Below are 21,180 nucleotides of genomic sequence, written 5' to 3'. Positions count from 1 at the left end.
GAGAATTATTGATGTACTGTAGGTGCCCACACACTTCAAAATTGTGGAAAATAATTTGTTACTCAAAGTTAAACATTCAGCGTTCAGCTTAGTGGATAAATGAGTGTTTATTTTTAATTTATTGATTCATAGTTTTTCAGTATATTCAGATTTAGAGAGTTGGTATTTAGAAAGCAAGACAGCATGTCTTCAGCACACAAGCTGAACTGGGCCCGCTGCTGTTCAAAACCGTCCACCATCACCTACAGCATGAATAAATTTTGATGCATTTGACGTCTTTTTAATGCACCATTCATAAATGTTTCCTATCAAGACTTCCCTAAACTAGTGTACCTGTAGTAAGATGAAATGTCCAGCAGAGGTCAAACTACAGTGTTGTGGACAACGTATGAGGCGAGTCTTTAAATTTTTTAAATGGTTTTTTAAACTAGTTCATTGCATTTTGCCAAAATGTTGCACTAGCAGAAACGGACAGAAACTCAATCTAGTCCTCAAAACATGCACATGGTCATGCACGAGGATATTTTTCACCTCTCTTCAAAAATACTCAGTACAGTACAATATTTTTAGAGAAATTGGTGCCGATGGAAAGAAATGTTCCTAATAGTCCACCTGCAGACCACGACACGACTGGGAGAACTCCTTCACAATGTCCCTCATACGCCGCTTGTTGGTTTGCTCCCTGGAACAAGAAAAGAAGAGGAGGTCAGATTTGGTCCTTCCGATTCATGCATTGCCACCATGGTAGAACATGGAAATGTGGAAAACAGCTGGGATATTTTCAACCTGATGGACCCCACTTACTACCATCGTGTCCCTGAGCAGGACAGTTAACCCTGAGTGTCCCCAGGGGGGGACTGTCCCTGTAACTACTGACTGTAAGTCGCTCTGGATAAGGACGTCTGGTAAATGCTGGAAATGTAAATGGCTGGAGTCGGCCGTGTGTCTTTGAGCTCCTCACCTCAGGATCTGCTGGCAGAAGTTCTCCCTCTGCTCCAGAGGGACGTGTTTGACAGGGAAGCAGGCGGAGAGCAGCAGGTCTTGAAGCCACTGGGTGAGCGGGGCGTGGCAGTGGCGACTCAGACACAGCAGAACGTCAGCGAAGGACTCCATCAGGCTCTGGGGTGCTTGGCCCCCTACACCCTGAACAGCAGCCCAACACATATTCATCAAGAGGATAGAGAACCTTATGCAGAACCTAATGAGGCAGATTGTTCCGGAAATACTGGAATTAAAGCGTCTGATAACCTGGGCGTGGTCACGTTTGTGGGGTGTTAGGGGTGAAGAGAATGTAGGAGAAAGGGAGGCGTGTCTCGTATTGAGAAAGGGAGGCGTGTCTTCGTGGACGGTACTGTGCTAGGTGGCACCGTGGCGGTTCGGGTCTGTTTCCTTACCCAACCGCTGCTCCAACTGAGGAAGTAGGGAGAACTGTCAATCATGCCTACCGACTCCTCCCCTTTTAAACTGTCAGAATGAATTACACCAACAGCTTCTTCTGTGTAAGGTCTAAACCACCAGACCGTGTTTAATGTACTGAGATAACGGATAGTCCGGATAAAACTGAACCTCATCCTACCTCCAGAAGCACCTGGAGGAGCATCCTGCCATCCTGCTGCAGAACCTCCTGCACCGACGGGAGCTCCTCACCACGGTGCAGCAGCTCCGTCTGCAGGGACACAGGCTTTTAAAACCACGAGGCTTTTCAAGTCCAGCCGAACGCGTGTCGGTGTCGTCACTCACGAAAAAGACGCATGTGGATTTTAAGGTGGCCTTCTCGGGGAACTTGAGGGACAGGATTCCTGAGGAGACAAACTAGTCCTGAGAGGCTTTCTTAACCATAACCGCGTCCACCAGCTCCTGCTTTAGTTCATGAAGCACAGACTGATGTGCTGGTCTCACCGCAGTAGTAAAGGGCTTTAATGTCAAGGTTCTCCAGGAGATAAAGCTCCGCCTTCTTCTTCAGGACCTACAGAGAAGAGAAATGAGCCCAAATGCAGCGATCTCCACATTTTATATTTATATATGAAGCCTTCAGACTCTAACCTGAGTATGGAGTTGCATGAACGAATCGACGATGTCTGGATGCTCTCTGGGCACTAAAATGAAATGTAACCCCATTTGTCTCCTTCCTTAGTTAATTAGGTAATTCATATGAAGAAATGACTGTTCTTTAGAAGTCACCGGTACTGAACAAATCCTCCGGCAGCAGCTGTTGGCCTGCACTGACCTTGCTGGAAGATGGACAGGGTGACTGAGGTCAGCAGCTCCAGAAGAGTCCTGATGGAGCTGAGGTGGCACTTCTCACTGTGGAAGATGTGGAAGAGCTGAGGGACACATAGATGATGCCAATTAGATTGATTTAAGACCTCATGATATCGGTAGACAGAATTACAGGAGGTGCCGGCACTAAGCATGCAAAGGTCATGCCAAAAATGTAAAATGTCATTGGCGTTAGATTTATTATATTATATCAATGTTTTTAGACTATCATCATATTCCCTTTCTGATTTATTTAGTTGTCGTAATGCTTAATCTAGTCTGTGATAATGATAAGTTGGCAATGTGAGTAATTTAGTGAAAGTGATGTGATTGTCAGTGTGAAACACAGCAGCGCAGCACATGGTGACACAGTGAAACGTGTCCTCTGTATTTAATCATCCCCCTGAGTGAGCAGTGGGCACCATGACAGGCGCCCGGGGAGCAGTGTGTGGGGACGGGACCTTCATCAAGTGAAAGTGAAAGTGAAGTGATTGTCACATGTGATACACAACAGCACAGCACATGGTGACACAGTGAAACGTGTCCTCTGTATTTAATCATCCCCCTGAGTGAGCAGTGGGCACCATGACAGGCGCCCGGGGAGCAGTGTGTGGGGACGGGACCTTCATCAAGTGAAAGTGAAAGTGAAGTGATTGTCACATGTGATACACAACAGCACAGCACATGGTGACACAGTGAAACGTGTCCTCTGTATTTAATCATCCCCCTGAGTGAGCAGTGGGCACCATGACAGGCGCCCGGGGAGCAGTGTGTGGGGACGGGACCTTCATCAAGTGAAAGTGAAAGTGAAGTGATTGTCACATGTGATACACAACAGCACAGCACATGGTGACACAGTGAAACATGTCCTCTGTATTTAACCATCCCCCTGAGTGAGCAGTGGGCACCATGACAGGTGCCCAGGGAGCAGCGTGTGGGGACGGGACCTTCATCAAGGGGACCTCAGTCGCATCTCGGCGGATCAGGATTCGAACCGGCGACCTTCATTGGCCAGTTTTAAACAAAGTCCCATTTGTCATGTGATACTCAGCACTGAAGCCTTTGCAGCTTATGTCATTATGGGATTGTTCATTTTTAAAGTTTGGCCCCGGCATCAATGCAGGGTGATGGGCGGATGGAGCCGGTGGCCAGTTTGCCCACCCACCTGGCGCGAGAGGTCTAGCTCTGGGGCTCGTGGAACCGCGGCGTACATCCGACCAATCAGCTCACACAACGGGTCCACCAGGGGGCCGAAACCGTGTAGGAGGTTCTTCAGGGACTTCTCAAAGACGGCACAGGCTGCCTGAGGGGACCAGGGAGGGTGGACACACTCAAACACTGACACCATGGAGACGGGAGAGCAGTCTGGTGGAGAAGGTGTGTTGAACAACCTAAAAATTACATTACAATCCACACTTTCATCCGAACATTGTCCCAACGTTCCCCAAATGTTGAAGGTCATTCAAGTCTGTGTTATCTAGAAATGGTGTGTATAACACACACACACACACACACGCGCAGCAGCTCACCTCCACCACCTGAGAGTCGTTGATCCATTTACTGATCACGTCCTGAATCGGAGGGAAGAACCGCTGCAGCAACTCCACGACCTACAGACGCCCAGATGCAGGTCCATCATGCAGACGCTCTTCAGTCCCCCCGCCCCCTGCACCCCTTCCCTTATGACTGACCGGGTGGGTGTCCACGCGAGAGGACGTCCCCAGCACAGCGGGGGCCATGACTGATGGGGTTTCTGTCAAGGGCCTGGCATCAAATGTGGAGAGAAGGTTTGTCAGGAGTCCAAGGATGTGAAGAAGAGCTGGTCTGTTGGAAGAACTGGGCTAGAGAGACAAAACCTGGTTTTATTATCATTAGCTTTTTAGACTGGTGCGGGTTAACGGGTCCCGTGTGAATGAGGAGCGGGGCGTGACCCTACCGCCTCCGACGCCAGACGCTCCAGGTCCTGGAGGGAGGGGCCGAGCAGGGAGAAGAGCTGCCCCAGCACCTCTTCCCTCGGCTGGGCCGAGAGCAGGAACCCCAGGGCCTGCATGAGCCACATGCACTGGGCGCTCTGCCCCCCCCACACACACACGTGGTTTTAGAAAGAACTGACGCACCGAAGTTCAGAAATAGCAACCGGGTTGTGGAAAATGTAGAGTGGAAACTACACGTCAGAAAACAGGCACGTGTGTCCTTGCTGGCCATTAACATTCAGGGCCATCGATGAAAACGACATTATTCATTTGCTGAAAATGTGGGATTGCAATTAATCGCGATCAACTTGTGAGCATCAGGTTTGCTCCAATATTTAATAAAACTGTTACTGTGGGAAAGACACTCATCACTTTGCATCACTTAGAACGGGGTGTCATCGTCAGCCCTATTAACTTATTTCAAATGAATTGCGCCAGTAAGCTGTAAAATTTTCACGACCGCGTATGTCTTGTTGGAGGAAGAATTTACTGACCTTGTGGATTTGTTGGACAAGAACTTCCTGCAAACAGAGAGGAAGCTTCACAACCCCAAACTTTTCCGATGTACTGAGCTGTGACATTTACACGAACCGAGGTTCTGCTGTAGGACGTAGGACGCCGCAACGCACCTGAGCCGCAGCCAGGATGTCCTCGGCGTGAGGTCGGAGGTCACGCCGACACTCCCGGCAGATCCTCTTCAGGGCCGAGACGCTGGACACCGAGAGGTCCGGATCGGAGAGGGCTCGCAGGACCACGGGCAGGACGCGGGTCAGCATGGGCGGGTGGTCGGCCAGCCACTCCCCCAGGGAGCCTGTTTCAGAGGTGACTTCCTGTCTCCGACTGGCCTGATGGTTATTATCACCGGCTGGTGATCGGGTTACCTATGGTGAACATGAGGGTGTCGGCCAGTTGGATGCTGGTAACCGGGATGAGGGGCATCAGTCCGATGAGGCCTGGAATGATGTCGGAATAACTGACGTCTTCCGTCTCCGCGATGGACTGGAAGCCAAAGAGCAGCACCTCTACATCCTCCACGGTGAGAAGAAGAGAGCAGATTAGCAGCCTGGACCATCTTCACCTTTTACTACTCTCATTATCAACCAAATGTCAATCCCAAATCCAGTGGAGCTGAGGACAAACCTGCATGGGTCATTCTGGACTGGACAAGAGGGCCAGACTGACCTGCCATTGCGCCGTAAGCTCGGGGTCAGTCACCAGTCGGCCCAGCCGGTCATACATGTTCCTCAAGAGCTCCGGCCCCAGGAAGTCGTACACATACATCAGCGTGTCCGAGATGTCCACCCTGCAGCGGGGGACCAGAGGGGACCGCCCCGTCCAAAAATAATGAACAATACAACACATATTAGCATTAATATAAGGGCTGGTAGTAGCCTAGCGGGTAACACACTCGACTATGAACCAGAAGACCCAGGTTCAAACCCCACTTACTACCATCATGTCCCTGAGCAGGACACTTAACCCTGAGTGTCTCCAGGGGGGGACTGTCCCTGTTAATACTGATTGGATAAGAGCGTCTGGTAAATACTGTAAATGTAAATGTAATATCTCATGGTCATTATATGGTCAGAGGAACTAATCTTCATATTCATATTGAAATTTCATCGTAATAAAACATGGGGACATACATGGTCACTCATAACAGACCTACAAGATTTCAGGTACGCTACGTTCTACTTTTCAGGGACACGATGGTAGTAAGTGGGACTTGAACCTGGGTCTTCTGGTTCACAGGCGAGTGTGTTACCCACTAGGCTACTACCGCCCACCCTATACGTATATGGTGCAACCAGGCCGTGGAGAAGGTGGGGTCAAGCCTCTCCGCTGCTGTGTACCTGTAGATGCGGAACTGTTCCTTGTCACCAGCAGACCAGGAGGCGTACGCCTGGTGGCCTGGAAACCGCGACTTGTGCAGAAGCACGTCCACCAGCTGGAAGAAGACGGGTCTGTAGGCCTGCAGGTAGAGCGTCTGCTGCCCCGCCTCCAGCGACGTGACGTCGTCCTGAGATCCACAGGATGTGGGGTGACCATGGGACCCATGCCATGGGGTCAAACGGTAAAGGCATGATTGATGCCAGAACCCACCTGGAGAGTGTACCAGAAGGTGAGGGTGAGGGAGCTGCAGGTCTCCTCTACAGGGTAGTGGCCGGGGATCCCGGTGCAGAAGAGGATCATGCTGACCAGGGCCTGGAAGTCCTGCCAGTGCTCCGCCTGCTCCAGAAGCGTCCTGGAGGCAGAGAAAAGAAAGTCACGCCGGCATTGGCCGGTTTGGGGCCGAAGGCGCGTGCCGCCGCCCACCTGCAGTGGGTTTCTCCCAGAGCGACGGCGACCCTGCAGATCCCGTGAGACGTCTCCATGTCTCCATCCTGCACGGCCTTCCTCAGCTGCTCCTGCAGGCCCAGGACCAACGAGACCAGCTTCACCAGGACGTCCACGAACCTGAACACGGCCCAGACACTTTATCACACCTTCATATCTCAACACCCTTATGGTCTTCAACTTCTGTGTGGCTGGAGGTCATGCTGGGGCCACTCAATCCCCCCCAAAACTCTTTACTCTTTTTTTACTCTTCTACAAATCTTTCCACTCTTTCACTTTATACCTACCTGTTACACATATGTTATGTCTTATGTTAAAGATATAAAAGTGTAATATTTGGTGCATATTGGTTCATTGTAAAGTTGCAACATTTGCAATATTGTGGTCTGTACAGTCGCTAAAGCATCTCACCGCATATCATACCGTGTACGAGTATGTGACAAATAAAATTATATTCAAATTTTGTCTTAAAGGTCCCCTGACATATCGCACTTAGTGTCCCTTAACAATGTATCTGAAGTCTCCTTCTGAAATCCATCCTTGGTGCAGAATTACAGCCACGTTGGTCCAGTCCCACGATGAGATTTCCCAGGACGCACCGTTTCACCGTCTGTAGCTTTAAATGCTAATGAGGAGGAGAGAGGGCGGGACCAGGAGGAGAGCGGCCAATAGAAGTTGAGGGGACATTCGCGGAAATGACATCATCAACATCATCCACCAACCACAAAGTTTGGCACAGACAGGAAGTCATGTCGCTGTTTTTCCAGAAAAAAATTAAGCCCCTTATGACATCATAAGGGGACAAATTCCAGATCCGACCGTCTGAGCTGCCACTCTCTGAACGGTGAAGCAGAACGACCAAAACACGCTTTACACCGACCGCCATTTCTAGCCCCTGCAGGACCATAGACAGTCTGGGGGACCTCGTATTAATGTTCAATCATCTCACAAAGTGAAAATTTCATGTCAGGGGACCTTTAATAAAACACGGCAACGTGAGAAGCTCCAACCATAACTGCAACCAAAAAAAAACGATTATTTTCCCAAAAATCGTCCCTTTGCCGGGTCAGTTGTCCCGCGTTAGAGAGGTCACCTTCGGCAGCTGGGCTGGGCCAGGACGCTGACGATGGCCTCGACCGCCGCGTCGAAGAGCTCGGGGTCGGCCAGCGCCGAGAAGCTGTCCTGAAGCAGCGCCTCGCTCTCGCCCAGCGACACGTCCAGCTCCGCCCACGACCCCAGACACCCCAGCGCCCGGACCTTCACCCGCGCCGGGGAGTCCGTCTGGCGCAGCAGCCGGCGCAGGAGGGGGCAGATGACCGGCCACTGCCCGGCCAGGGCGGCCCGTAGCAGGCCGCGGCGGTCGGGCCGGAGCCGGCCGCTCTGGAGCTCCTCGGGGAGCACCGTCAGCAGCTCCAGCAGCGCCGCGCCGGCCCCGCCCTCGGCCGCCTGCACCGCGGTCAGGAGGTCGGGGACGGCGGCGGGCCAGGCGTCCGGCGCGGTCCGGAGAACGAGGGACGCCAGAGCCACGCAGAGCCGGGTCAGCACCATCTTGGGCCCGGCGGCGAAGCGGGCCACGTGGGCCACGAGCTGGACCTTCAGGTCCTCGTGCTGAGCGGCCGGCAGGTCGGCCCAGTGGCGCCAGATTTTAAGGTGCAGCGTGCTCGCCCCAAAGAACTGGACCTCTGGGCTCTGGGAGTAAATAGGCGGCGTAATTATTCCCTTTTACTGGAACATAGCTATAAAACGGCGGCGTTTAGGTCCCCACCTTGTCCGGGCCGAGCAGGGCCCAGCAGAAGTGCCAGGCCTGCGGGGACGCCTGGGCCGCGGTCAGCCACTTCTGCGCCACGGTCTTCTGCGCCATGTCCAGGTCGTAGTACAGCTGATGGAGCGCCTGGCCATGCAGGGACAGGGACACACGTGAACGACGCCTTCGAAACACAGTGGCACAGAGTTGAAAATGTCCCCAAATAAAAGTTTTCTTGGTGACATAGACCTAGTTCCAGGCTTGCGCTATTTCTGGAACAGAATGTGGCCCTCACCCTCTCCACCGCCTCCAGCGTCACCTCCGCGGGGTCGGCCTCCATGCTCGGCTCGGGTTCGGTTGGAAGTGGCGTCCGCGGGGCGCGTGCACGCGGGCCGGGGGCGGGCTGGGGGCGGGGCCGGGGGCGGGGCCACCGGGGGCGTGTTGGGGGTATTTTTAGGAGCGATGGCGTAACGGAAAGCTGCAGGATGATGGAGAGACGCGTTCTGCTGCTGCTGCTGCTGCTGACAGGTAAGAGATGGAAATAATAACCAGGTACGATTATTAATAACAGCATTAAAATACGGCCAGTGGTCCACAGACAGCGTTTCATTACGTATGAACCTCGGGTCCTCGGGTCCTTTGTGTCCGGCTCTGTAGCTGCTCTCCGCCGCTGGTTCTTCTCATCTTCACAAGTGTGGAAATGTCAAAAGCAGCGAGTCCCGGAAACGCAAATAACTAGTCCAGTTTTCCATTTGATACCTTCTCTTCTCCGCAGTAAAATATATTACTAAACCCGTCATTCGCATATAGATCATTGTGGAGGACTCTACACACCCCTCACATTTTACTACATTTACAGCATTATCCTGAGCGACTTACATTCAGTAGTTACAGGGACAGTCCCCCCCTGGAGACACTCAGGGTTAAGTGTCTTGCTCAGGGACACCATGGTAGTAAGTGGGGTTTGAACCCGGGTCTTCTGGTTCACAGGCGAGTGATATCATCTATTAATGCACATTTATTACTCATTTCACCGGTTTAGCGCCACCTGTCTTGTTGTTGTCTACATGGTTTTTAGTTAAATGTTATTCTTGCACGGCCCGTGTCCCCTGTTTCTAGTCTATGTGTCCCTGTTTGTCGGTGTCGCACACGTTCACTTTACGTCAGTACGTAGCGTTGTTTAAACGTTATATGCAGCACCAGGTTCCAGGGAAAAGTTGTCTCGCTTCACTATGGCCAACAGTCTGGACACCTTCCCATTCAACGTGTTTTCTTTATCTTCATGACCATTTACGTTGGTCGATTCTCACTGAAGGCATCAGAACACATGTGCAGGTCTCCACATAACTCCACGTGGCCTGTACTGTACGTCTAACATGTACGTAGCTGAAATGACAATAACGCTCAACTTCACTTCATTTACTGAACTTGCTGTTTTTACTTCTGTCAGGCCGTCTCCTCCTGGACGAGGGGACGTACACGTCTGCTCTTCAGGCCACCGTGACCTCCGGAAGGGTCACATCCCAGCCAGATCCACAGCCTAAATATGGTTCTACCACTAGTAGCAACCTCACAGGGTCAGAGGTCATGAGAGCCACTACAGTGGAATCCAGCCTTGGCGAGGAGAGCGGTCTGACCGCGACCCTAATGAGAACCCCCAGACCAGATACAGCGTCTCCTGCAGGTACAGCAACGCTATGCAGACATGACTTCCTCACCCATAACACAATAACAGGATATAACAGAATTATGTATTTTATATATAGTCACAATTATATATTGTATTATAATTATTGTATTGGGTTTATATTTATTCCAACAGTGCACTTTGTCAGTAATAGTGAAAGTGACGATTGTCATTGTGAAACCCTGCAGCACAGCACACAGTGACACAGTGAAAGGTGTCCTCTGTATTTAACCGTCACCCTTGGTGACAGTGGGCACCATGACAGGCGCCCGGGGACCAGCGTGTGGGGACGGCGCTTTGCTCGGTGGCACCTCAGTGGATTACGGGGCCGCTTCCTTAACCGCTAGGCCACCACTGCCCCGGTGATATTATACATAATGATAATATAATGATATTATAATGTTTTACTCCTCACTCTGCACAATGACTATGAAGTTGAATCTAATCTAGAATCTATGATTTCTGTGAATATATTTAACCCTTTTTCCTTTCTCGTAGGCTCCTCCGGTCACACCGCCTCCCCTCTCCCGGTCAGCTCCACCCCCTCTCCACACGCTGCTCAGACCGCCCCCCGGACTCCGGCTCATTTCCCCGCGGCGTCCCCACGGCGGGACTCCCCCTCAGAACTGAACGTTGGGGATGAAGGTGAGTGCTGCTCAGCTGTGGCCAGTAAACAGCCCGGGTTTCCCTCAAAGCTTACCGTGCCGGGGAATGTTCTAGAGTCTCCCCAGGACTCCCCCCGCGCCAGCTCTCCGTTGGACCCCGTCCTCGCCGGGCTGGTGTCCATCTTCATCGTCTGCACTGCCGTTGTCTCCGTCCTCCTAGTCCTGAGATTCCGTCATCGTAATGTCCGCCCAGAGTTCCACAGGCTACACGACCTGCCAATGGTATCCCGTTTAAACTATTACCCACAATTCTGAGCATGAGGCATGGCCTAATTTACCTTGAGCTAATAAATACTGCACGTTTTTTAATGATCACCGACATGAAATACCTGTCTGTCCTCAGGATGACTTGCTGGAAGACACGCCCTTGTCAAGTTGCTCCTACTAACCAGGGGTCTTCACACCTCCGATCCAACTGCCGTACAGGACCGAGCAAATGTGGCTGATGTCAGGCAACCGTTTTCATTCCAAGTCATCTGACCCCTGGTAGGTTCCTCAAAACCATCTTAGAAGCTGTGAAAGGAGAGTAAGAGAAGCCCAAAGAACAGTTTGTGTGTCAGCCACAATACCTTGACTGGTTTGCTGCTGATAAGGAGATTTACCTGAAAATGTAACCTGAACATCTTAGATGTTGAATCTAAGATGTTGATTCATGTCCCCTGACATTAACAGGTTTTTTTTGCTTCTATATCGGTCATATTTGTCCCCTAATTCTGTATCTGAAGTCTCTTGGTGCAGAATTAGAGCCACGTTCCACAATGAGATTTCCCAGGATGCACCGTTTCACCGTCTGTAGCTTTAAATGCTAATGAGGAGGAGAGCGGCCTATAGAAGTTGAGGGGACATTTGCAGAAATTACGTCATCAACACCATCCACCAACAACGATGTTTGGCACAGACAGGAAGTCGTGTCGGTGTTTTTCTAGAAAAAATCAATTGAACCCGCTGGTTCTTCAGAGTCTCGCGTCTTCAGAGTTTCTGCTCATTTTTACATCCAGTCACAGATCAACTGCAATTCTCACGTTTACAAGCCATGACGGTCGGTGGAGATCATGGGTGGTAGTAGCCTAGCGGGTAACACACTCGCCTACGAACCAGAAGACCCAGGTTCAAACCCCACTAACTACCATCATGTCCCTGGGCAAGACACTTAACCCTGAGTGTCTCCAGGGGGGGACTGTCCCTGTCACTACTGACTGTAAGTCGCTCTGGATAAGGACGTCTGGTAAATGCTGTAAATGAAATATGAAAATGTTTTAGGGGAGAAAAAGCATGAGAAACGGGAGGTAACCTTTTTTGTGATGTCATAAGGGGACAAATGAGCTGCCGCTCTCTGGACCGTGAAGCAGAATGACCAAAACCCCCCTATCGCAATTTTTAGCTACTATAGGACCATAGACAGGCTGGGGGAACTCGTATTAATGTTAAACAATCTCACAAAGTTAAATTTTCCTAATAGGGGACCACTGAATTGTGGGGGTTAAAGTGAATAATTTATGTTCGTGCTGCCAAATGCTTTAAATTATGTCCCCTGAAGTTCCAGGTTTTGAGTTTTTTTTTGTGTGTGAATCTACATATTGAACACTTGTTGTCTAGTTCAAACTGATTTGTGTTTAAACGAGGGGTTGAGAACGTGTAATGAACTTGAAGTTGTTGGTTTTTTTTGTCCATTGTTGTATGATAATAGAAATATTAAATGAATTTGCATTCCACTATGAACTTTTTCAGCATCGTTCAGTTACATCATTGAACATTTGCTGCTTCCCTGCATTTTAATTTCAAAATCCACACAGTGCGTTCAAACCAACACATGGAATATAGATTCATTAATGTATGCTGATGCAATACATGCACCAAAAAACACTGGCTAAACCTGGAAAGTTTAAGTAATCTGTCTCACCTAATATTTTAGCATTATAGTAAAGAAAAAAATAACTATTTACTCACAAGCATAAATTAGACAGATTTAAATTTTAACTACGATAGTGAGGAAAAAACGATAATAAAGCATTCAAACCTGCCAAACTGCCTATTGGCCAGTTTGACTTTATTTCAGTGTGAGTTTATGCAGTTTTGTGGTGTTTTAATACTGCTCTATACTAGTTTATTCTGGAATTAAAGTAGTATATTTGGGTGCTAGTAGCCTAGTAGGTAACATGAACCAGAAGACCCAGGTTCAAACCCCACTTACTACCATCGTGTCCCTGAGCAGGACACTTAACCCTAAGTTGCTCCAGGGGGGGACTGTCCCCGTAACTACTGACTGTAAGGCGCTCTGGATAAGGACGTCTAGTAAATGCTGGAAATATTTCAGCGTGATCGAACGCGTGTGGGCGGGGCGCCTGTCGAGGCCCCGCCCCCGCTCCCCCGAAAGCCGGAAGCCGCCGCTTTTGTTCCCACTTCGCCCCGAGTCGCCGCCGTCGCTTCTCCGCCATGTCGGGCGCCTCCAACCTCGTCGCGATGAAGAAGGTCGTGCAGCAGCTGCGGTTCGAGGCCAGCATCAACCGGGTGAAGGTACCGCGCCCCGATCCCCCCGGGCCGCGCTCCGGCGGGAACCTGTTGATTCGTTAGCCTGCTAGGCTAGCGGAGCTAGCGCGACTGGGCGTGGGGGGGGATGAGCTGCCTCATTCGGCCTCTCTTTACAAAACGACGGGCTGTTTAAAGTTCTCCGTCGCCGGCTAACGCGTACTGGGGCGTTTCGGCTCTTTAAATGACTTTTCCGCCACCTTTTAACGGCCGTCTTCAACTCTTGCCGCTAGCATTAGCCAGTTAGCACATTCATGTTCTTGCTGTTGTTGCTGATTATGAACAAGTTTTCCACGTGGCGCAACGCTTCTAATAAATTATCAAATGTTTTTGTGGAATTGAAATCGTTCAGTATTTCAGTTTAATTTTTTTTTATGACTTTAAAATTGAATTTCGCTCTAGAACCTTTAAGATCTGCCCACGTGATCTAGCGTTTCGGCTCCTTTAACGCTGTAGACACGTAGGACGCAGACATGAAATCACTCCGGAGCTCCGCTTCTTTTCAGAAATTCACTTCTGCCCTCCAGGTGTCGCAGGCGGCGGCCGACCTGCAGCAGTTCTGCATGCAGCACGCCCTCCAGGACCCGCTGCTCACCGGCCTGTCCTCCAACACCAATCCCTTCCGGCCGCAGAAGCTCTGCTCCTTCTTGTGAGGGTCCTCGGGGACACTTGCCAATGGTGAGAGTGGTGCTCATGGCTGGTTACGAAATTTCACTTTGTGAGACGGTTTAACATTAATACGAGTATGCAGCTCAGACGGTCGGGTATGGAATTTGTCCCCCTTATGACGTCATAAGGGGAAATGTTACCTCCCCTTTCTCATGCTTTGTCCGCCCAGAGAATGTCCCGCCCCTCCCCTACAACATTATTTCCACCGACTGTCATGGCCTCAAAACGTGTGAAGCATTGCAGTTGCTCTGTGATTGGATGCAAAAATGAGCAGAAATGTATAGATTTTTTTTTTTAGTTCAGTCACGTGAGACTGAAGAACCAGCAGGTTTTTATTTTATTTTTAGACATTGTGGTTGGTGGATGGTGTTGATGACGTAATTTCTGCGAATGTACGCTCAACTTCTATAGGCCGCTCTCCTCCTTGTCCCGCCTCTCTCCTCCTCATTAGCATTTAAAGCTACAGACGGTGAAACGGTTCGTCCTGGGACATCTCATTGTGGGACTGGATCAAAGTGGCTGTAATTCTGCACCGAGAGACTTCAGATGCAGAATTAGGGGACCGACAGGACCGATATGAAAGCAGAAAAAAGTCTGAGTGGGGCAGTAGGGGAGCTTTAACTGATTGGATGCTTTTGGTCTGATGTGTTCTTCCTTTTTCAGGCCTTTCCTCCTGTTGCTGTGACTTTCCTGTTGGACCAGCGTTGACGTGATCTCACCATGCGAACAAACTGGCGCCTGGTTTCTCAGTCATGCCTTTAAAAAGTCCAGACAGTTCTCAGTTTTACCCAAACTCGCCTTAACCAACTGGCCAGCAATATTGTGGTGGACGGCGATGCTCTCACTTGGCACAGACAGGGATTTATTTTAATTTATTGTGCCACTCTTCTTTTTAACACCGCTCTCTTTTTCTCAGCCTGGAGCTTTTTTTTGTCCCTAATAAACATGACGTTTCTGTACGCGTTGCCAGTGTGTTAACTGTTTTACTCCGAATGGCACGTACGTGTTGCGGTTAAACAGAACAATCTTCACGCTCGGCTCGTACAGTGTGGTCCATACCGTTTATTCAAACCAGAGAACGCAACACAAAGAACATCACCACCGAGAGCTCAGAGTCTACAAACCAAATCATGCTACGAAATTACTAAACGTTCTTCCGCCCCAAACCACAGCAACGAAACCAGATGGGGGACGGAAGGGGAAAGGAACCCGGCACGAATAAATACCCCCCCCCCCCGTAATAAAATCCGCATGATGATATACGGTCGTCATGTACGTTTATTTAAACGATAAAAATATCCACCGCATCTCTCGTCTTGTACGCTCACGCCAAATATTAAAGCGACACCTCACAACAACTTGACACGTTTCATTTCCCGCGCTGCGTTTTTACGGTACTGATACGGCATGCATTTAATCCGCTCCGTACGGAGGCCGGGCCGGCTGCACATCATTCCAGCCACGGTGCACGGAGCAAAAACACGTAAAGGATTCGGTAAAAAAGGACGCCGGTTTTGTAGCCACCCTGGTAAACCGGACACGTTGTGCTCAAGTTCCCCGCGGCGGAACCTCTTCAGGAACGACGTCCTCCCTTTTTACAACAAAAAGGACAAACGGGACGGACGCGGGGAGACGCTTCAAGTAAAGGCGGCGGTGGCCCGTTCAAACAGCCAGAGTCCCGGCGTCAAGTACGATCCGGCAGTAATATTGCATCGGACGCCGCCCGCGGGTCGCCGTGGCAACGCTACGCCGCGTTGCTCTTCAGGTGCTGCGTCTGCAGAGGCTTCACGTGGTACTCGTAGATCTTCAGCGCCGGGCCCAGCTTGATGGACAGGCCGGTCAGGACGTCGTTCCGGGTCATCAGGAGCAGCGACTTCCCGTCGATTTCCTGCCACACAGACACAGCAGCGTCCGGAGTTACCGGGACATCGTCCCCGCCGTCCTACTGACATTACGCAACAGTTTCCTATACTCATGACAACAAGTACACAAATATACATTTTACTGATCTACTGTCTCTGACCTGATGCTTCTGGACGAGTTTTATTAAGACTGAACAGCATTAACATTTTACGGCATTTACCAGATGCCCATATCCAGAGCGACTTACAACGTGCTTCCATGTCACCATGGATGAAGTGGTCAGTTCTGGTTCACTAGGACCCTCAACTATGAATACAACCTTTTTATTCACTCTGTTCTAGTTTCTATACAGAAGTCAGACAATAAGAAGGTTACAAGTTCATCTAAATCTTCTCTAAAGAGGAAGGTGTTGAGCTGCCGTGTGAAGGTGCTCAGTGACTGAGCTGGAAGTTCATTCCACCACCGAGGGGCCAAGACGGAGAAGAGTCTAGATGAGCGTCTTCCTTTTACCTTCAGAGATGGGGGGACCAGGCGAGCAGTACTGGAGGCTCGGAGTATACGAGGTGCAGTGCGAGGTGTAATAAGGGCTGTGAGGTAGGATGGTGCTACTCCATGTTTGGCTTTGTAGGCCAGCATCAGTATTTAGAACCTGATGCGTGCAGCTACTGGGAGCCGGTGGAGGGAGCGTAGCAGAGGGGCGGTGTGGAGAACTTGGGAAGGTTCTGCTGCGTTCTGTATTATATGTGGCCGCGCGGCGTGTTTAAAGCGTGAAACACCTTGTACGTCAGGATGGCCGAGCGGTCTGAGGCGTTCAGGTTGCAGTTTCCCCTGGAGGCGTGGCTTCGAATGCTGCTTCTGACAGATGACCTGTTTTGGGGCAGACCGCTTCCTAACCCTTGACCCCTGTGGTTACCACCATGTGATAGCTGCGTTAGCTTTCGCTTGGCAGTTTAAACTGATTGTGTTCATACTCTTACTGCACAGTTATTTGACCCAATAAAAAGGTCAGATCTGGTTCGCCTCGTGTCCCTACCTGATCTTGAAATGCACCGGCCTGCTCCTCAAACCCAGCGGCTTTGAAATAGTCGACTACATCGGTGACGGCCCACTCTGCGGGGTCCGGGAACTGTCCATTTTCCTCCACGCTGGAATTAGAACAGAACAATCCCACGTACGAGCCGTTTAAACATGTCTCCGCCACCGGTATGGCAGTGTGCCGTGAAGCATCTCGGAAACTCACGTTTTATTTTCCACAGATCCATTGGTCTTGTTCTCCACCCCAGCTGTGGGAGGAAAACCAGACTCAGCTGCGTTTTTTTACTCGGGACGGGTAACACGCGAGGAGAGAAAGAAGCAAACCGGGCTCTTTGCCGTCTGCGGCGGGGACGTCATTTGGCATTTTCACACTCGGTGGTTCTTCCCTGGATGGCACGTCCATAAGAAGCATGTTCTTCCCCCCTCAGGCCTTCCGGTTCAGGTGCCGCATCGCCCTGGGAAAGAGACGAGACTCGGTCATTGCACATTCGATGGCGGGGCGAACCAGGAGCGGAAAGGCCAGAGGTTCCAGTCCGGGCGGCCATGTGACTCGTCTTCTCCTCCAGCCTGTTTTTACCCGCCTTCTGCCGATTACCCTTTAAAATATTGTTCTTTTTTTTAAATTTTTATTAATTGTCACCACTTTCCTGCATCCAAAGCACCAGATTGATCTCCGTTCAGGGTTTATCGACACCGGAACCAGTGCACCATAAACGAGGGCTTTTAAACGTGTAATAACGCCTCAGAACGTTTTAAACATATTTCAAAAAATATTTTTCTCGCCTTTGTGTATTATAAAAAGAATGCAGTTAGGTCGTGCGTTTTTACATACATATACACGTGTATAATGTATAATATACGAGTATGTATATATATATATATATTTATACATATTCCGCTAAGCTTCTATAGGGGCAACATCTTACGTCATTAATTAAAACGTCAAATGTGCGAAAAATGAAAAAGCACTCGGCATGACATTCCATCAGAACGAAACCCTTACCGGCGAGTTTCATCGTTATAAAAATATAACGTCAATTCCCAGTTAGCTTACAGGCTAACGTTAGCGCCTGGACTCGACAGCGCCTGGACTCAATTCGAACCTGACAGCCTGCGCTGGGGGGGTTACCGTCGTAATCGTGTCGTGTGTTTTTTTCCGCTCATTTTTTATTCATTTTTACCAAGTCTCCCGTTAACGCATCGCACCTACCCCGATTCGTCAGAAACGATATCACTTTAAATTTCACCTCAGCGCTGAAGACGGAGCCTGTTTACTTCCGGGCGGGAGCCTCGGCGCGTCGTCAAAATAAAAGTCCCGGCCGAGTTTCCAGGTTTTACTGCCGGATGAAGCTCCACACGTGTTCATTCATAGTTTTGATGCCTTCAGTGAGAATCTACCAACGTAAATGGTCATGAAGATAAAGAAAACACGTTGGATGCGAAGGTGTCCAAAATGTTGGCCTGTACCGTACATTTATGGCATTTATCAAAAGCCCTTCCAGAGCAGTTGTGACAGGGACAGTCCCCCTGGAGACACTCAGATGGGAAGTGGGGTTTGAATCTGGGACATCTGGTTCCTACTACCACCCACATTCTAGAGAGCGATGATTCCATCGAGGGACAGTTTAGGGACAGTGCGGTAGTGGCCTAATGGGCAACACACTCGCCTATGAACCAGATAAATTATTTTTATTGTAATGAAAGACATACAACTTTGATGCATTTTATTGATTTGAGGACTGAGAGGCTCAGAAGGAGCACAGATCCACTACCCACGATGTCTCATCCAACATAAATATTTTTTTAATCGCCTATTTCACATTTTCTCCAACGTTACTTTTAACCGGAAACAGCCGCCGGACCTTTATTTTGGCCGGAGTCCGCGGCCGTGACGTCACCGTTGCCCTGGAGACGGGAAGGACGACCGGAAGCCGCCTCCATGGTGCCGGCGGGAGGCGCGCAGCTGCTCTGCCTGACGGCGGGCGGCGGCGTCCCGCTCTTCTGCCGGGGCCCGGCCGCCCCGCCGCCCTTCGCCGCGCTCGGCGCGCTGAACGCGGTGCGCATGTTCGCGGCCGGCCAGCGGGGCGTGGCCCTGTCCGCCTGCGACACGGAGCGCGGCCACCGCGTCGCCTGGGCGGTGTTCGGCGACAGCGTGGCGCTCATCGCCGTGGGCGACGACGCGCGGCCGCCGCTGCGCCGCCTGCTGGAGGACGCGTGGGGCTGCATGGTGCTGGTGCTGGGCCGCGACGAGCTGCGCGACGTGCGCAACGTGGAGCGCCTGAAGAGGGCGCTGCGCTCCGTCTACCCGCTGCTGGACGGCCTGCTGGACCGGGCCGGCGACCGCGGCCTCCTGGGCCGCCTGACCCGCTGCGCCGACTGCCTGCTGCCCCCCGAGCCGGCGCCGCTGCAGGACGCGCTCCGCGCCTTCGCCCAGGCGGCCGCCAGCGACTTCGGCTGCCTGCTGGTGGGCGGCCGGGTGGCGGCGGCCACGGACGGCTGGTGGCGGCTGCCGCCCGACGACGCGCTGCTGCTGGGCCTGCTGCTGCGCGGCCCGTGGGCCACCGCCTCCAGCGACCGGCCCGTCTTCCTGCCCCGGAGCAGCCCGGCGGTGGCCTTCCGGCTGCTCCGCGTCACGCTGCTGCCCGGGGCGGACGCCTGCGTCCTGTGCGGCCCGGAGCCCCGCCTCCACCGGGCGGTGACGGAGCTGGCGGGCCGCGTCTGGGCGCCGCAGGTGGAGGCGCTGCGCGGCTGCCTGGAGCAGAGGGGCTGCGGCCTGCCCGCCTCCGCCGGCGTCCACCGCGACGTCCTGGCCCTGCTCCTCATCCGGCGCGGGGGCGGCCGCTCCCTGTCCCACTGCGCGCCGCCGCCCGCCGCCCCGGCCCGGCCGACGCCCTCGCCGGCCCGACGCTGGGAGCTGCTGGGCCGGTTCTACGCCTTCGCCGCCGCGCACTACCTCGGCCCGGCGGGCGGGGAGGCGGAGCCGCAGGAGGAGCCGCAGGAGGCCTTCCGCCGCGGCCACGCCCACCAGCCGCTGCAGTGTTACCTGGTGACGGAGGAGGAGTGCAAGTGCTAACGCCCATGCAGGACGCCGCAGCACCAGCTGTAATCCTCCTGGCGGCGCTGTCCGACGGCCCACCTTCGCCCTGCGCCCCCTCGCCCACCCAGACGCTGGCCGCCGTCACCTCGTCCCCCGGCTTCTAGAAGCACCAGCGTGGTGTGATGAGGGTGTGTGTGAGAGAGAGGGTGTTTGTGGGTGTGAAGATGTGTGTGTGAGGGTGAGGAGAGAGAGGCGTGTCGGGTGTGAAGATATGGGGTGTGTGTGAGAGAGAGGGTGTGGTGTTGTGGGTGGTGGCGGGTGGGGGTGGGGGATGGATTTGGTGTGTGTGTATGAGAGAGTGTGGGTGTGTGTGTGTGTGTGTGAGGGTGTGTGTATGAGAGAGTGTGTGTGTGTGTGTGTGTGTGTGGGAGGGTGTGTGTGTGTGTGAGGGTGTGTGTGGGAGGGTGTGGGTGTGTGTGTGTGTGGGAGGGTGTGTGGGAGGGTGTGTGTGTGTGTGGGTGTGAGGGTGTGTGTGTGTGTAGTCCACATTTGTGTCTTGCAGTGTTTCATTAAATTGTCTTAATAAAACGGGACGTTTTGGAAAGTGAAGCTGCTGCTGAGCGCGGTGGTGAAAATGTACAGTTTACGCCGGCACGGCGTGTAAATAAACCGAAAATAAACCGCCTTTGACTGGTTTTCATGGTGTTACCGAGTCCGCGTCCAGTCATGTACGGTGGCTGGCGCTCGTGTTGGATCGGTGCGTCCCGAATGCCGAGGTTAACGGGACTGAATGGATTTAGACTCTGAACGGTCATCACAACCAAAACCGCTGTTCACTGGATTCATTTGGTGAATAATGGACCTGGGATCCCCGTGTCGGGGCCGGCGGTGGCCTAGACGGTAAGGAAGTGGCCCCGTAATCAGAAGTGCCACTGAGGTGCCACTGATGAAGGTCCCGTCCCCACACACTGCTCCCATTGTGAAACACAGCAGCACAGCACACGGTGACACAGTGAAACGTGTCCTCTGTATTTAACCATCACCCTCGGTGAGCAGTGGGCACCATGACCGGCGCCCGGGGAGCAGTGTGTGGGGACGGGACCTTCATCAAGGGGACCTCAGTGGCACCTTGGCGTATCGGGTTCACACCGGCAACCTTCTGATTACAGGGGCACTTACTTACCTGTCAGGCCACCACTGTTATATTTTTGCATTATTTCAAATCATACATATTAAATATGTTGTTTTTTTTTACGTTCCGTAGTTTGTCTGATAAAAACCTGGATTCCTCTGGTGAAGCTGATCACCTTCTTTCCTGCTCTGATGAAGACTGAACCTATAAAGAACGGTCCGTCTGAATCTCGCTCTTCTGGCCTTTTATCTGA

At 51.9% G+C, this 21,180-nt stretch overlaps 5 protein-coding genes across 11 annotated transcripts; 3 read left to right on the top strand and 2 right to left on the bottom strand.

Annotated features, from left to right (window-relative positions):
- Positions 1-88: 88 nt before the first annotated feature.
- On the bottom strand, positions 89-8,793 carry LOC114788169 (importin-13-like). 4 transcript variants are annotated; one of them, XM_028976444.1, is made up of 21 exons: positions 8,609-8,747; positions 8,335-8,460; positions 7,663-8,258; positions 6,549-6,689; positions 6,336-6,477; positions 6,086-6,252; positions 5,415-5,535; positions 5,114-5,261; positions 4,862-5,043; positions 4,727-4,753; positions 4,196-4,330; positions 3,951-4,100; positions 3,789-3,869; positions 3,425-3,562; positions 2,228-2,324; positions 2,044-2,096; positions 1,900-1,966; positions 1,741-1,799; positions 1,577-1,666; positions 962-1,143; positions 89-682 (listed from the first exon to the last, which is right to left on the bottom strand). In XM_028976444.1, exons 1-21 carry the CDS (start codon positions 8,651-8,653, stop codon positions 601-603), a joined length of 2,829 nt encoding a protein of 942 aa, XP_028832277.1. In that variant the 5' UTR covers positions 8,654-8,747; the 3' UTR covers positions 89-600. The 4 variants fall into 4 exon arrangements, 3 of the variants coding, with proteins under 3 accessions (XP_028832277.1, XP_028832278.1, XP_028832279.1); XR_003749519.1 differs by lacking the exon at positions 89-682 and adding an exon at positions 1,249-1,410 and having other exon boundaries at positions 1,006-1,143; positions 8,609-8,793; XM_028976445.1 differs by lacking the exon at positions 4,196-4,330 and having other exon boundaries at positions 8,609-8,790.
- On the top strand, positions 8,753-11,453 carry LOC114788171 (putative protein TPRXL). The gene is made up of 5 exons (XM_028976451.1): positions 8,753-8,841; positions 9,764-9,997; positions 10,499-10,645; positions 10,721-10,887; positions 11,009-11,453. Exons 1-5 carry the CDS (start codon positions 8,799-8,801, stop codon positions 11,051-11,053), a joined length of 636 nt encoding a protein of 211 aa, XP_028832284.1. The 5' UTR covers positions 8,753-8,798; the 3' UTR covers positions 11,054-11,453.
- A 1,564-nt stretch (positions 11,454-13,017) lies between these two features.
- On the top strand, positions 13,018-14,819 carry gng5 (guanine nucleotide binding protein (G protein), gamma 5). Its single transcript, XM_028978544.1, has 3 exons — positions 13,018-13,179; positions 13,719-13,869; positions 14,524-14,819. The coding sequence occupies exons 1-2, from the start codon at positions 13,099-13,101 to the stop codon at positions 13,842-13,844; spliced, it is 207 nt and encodes a 68-aa protein (XP_028834377.1). The 5' UTR covers positions 13,018-13,098; the 3' UTR covers positions 13,845-13,869; positions 14,524-14,819.
- Positions 14,820-14,902: 83 nt separating this feature from the next.
- Positions 14,903-19,769, bottom strand: LOC114789288 (sterile alpha motif domain-containing protein 13-like). 4 transcript variants are annotated; one of them, XM_028978543.1, is made up of 5 exons: positions 18,621-19,769; positions 17,083-17,213; positions 16,964-17,006; positions 16,757-16,868; positions 14,903-15,748 (listed from the first exon to the last, which is right to left on the bottom strand). In XM_028978543.1, exons 2-5 carry the CDS (start codon positions 17,168-17,170, stop codon positions 15,605-15,607), a joined length of 387 nt encoding a protein of 128 aa, XP_028834376.1. In that variant the 5' UTR covers positions 17,171-17,213; positions 18,621-19,769; the 3' UTR covers positions 14,903-15,604. The 4 variants fall into 4 exon arrangements, with proteins under 4 accessions (XP_028834376.1, XP_028834374.1, XP_028834373.1 ...); XM_028978541.1 differs by having other exon boundaries at positions 17,762-19,768; XM_028978540.1 differs by lacking the exon at positions 18,621-19,769 and adding an exon at positions 17,969-18,067.
- On the top strand, positions 18,665-19,959 carry fuz (fuzzy planar cell polarity protein). The gene is given in 3 exon segments (XM_028978533.1): positions 18,665-19,860; positions 19,862-19,916; positions 19,918-19,959. Coding segments are annotated over 3 exon segments (1,260 nt in total). The 5' UTR covers positions 18,665-18,697.
- The last annotated feature ends 1,221 nt before the right edge of the window (positions 19,960-21,180 follow it).

This window comes from Denticeps clupeoides, chromosome 4 (genome assembly GCF_900700375.1).
Source record: "Denticeps clupeoides chromosome 4, fDenClu1.1, whole genome shotgun sequence".
NCBI lineage: Eukaryota > Metazoa > Chordata > Actinopteri > Clupeiformes > Denticipitidae > Denticeps > Denticeps clupeoides.
The sequence above is the reverse complement of the archived record's forward strand: the minus strand, read 5'-3'. Positions and strand labels throughout refer to the sequence as shown.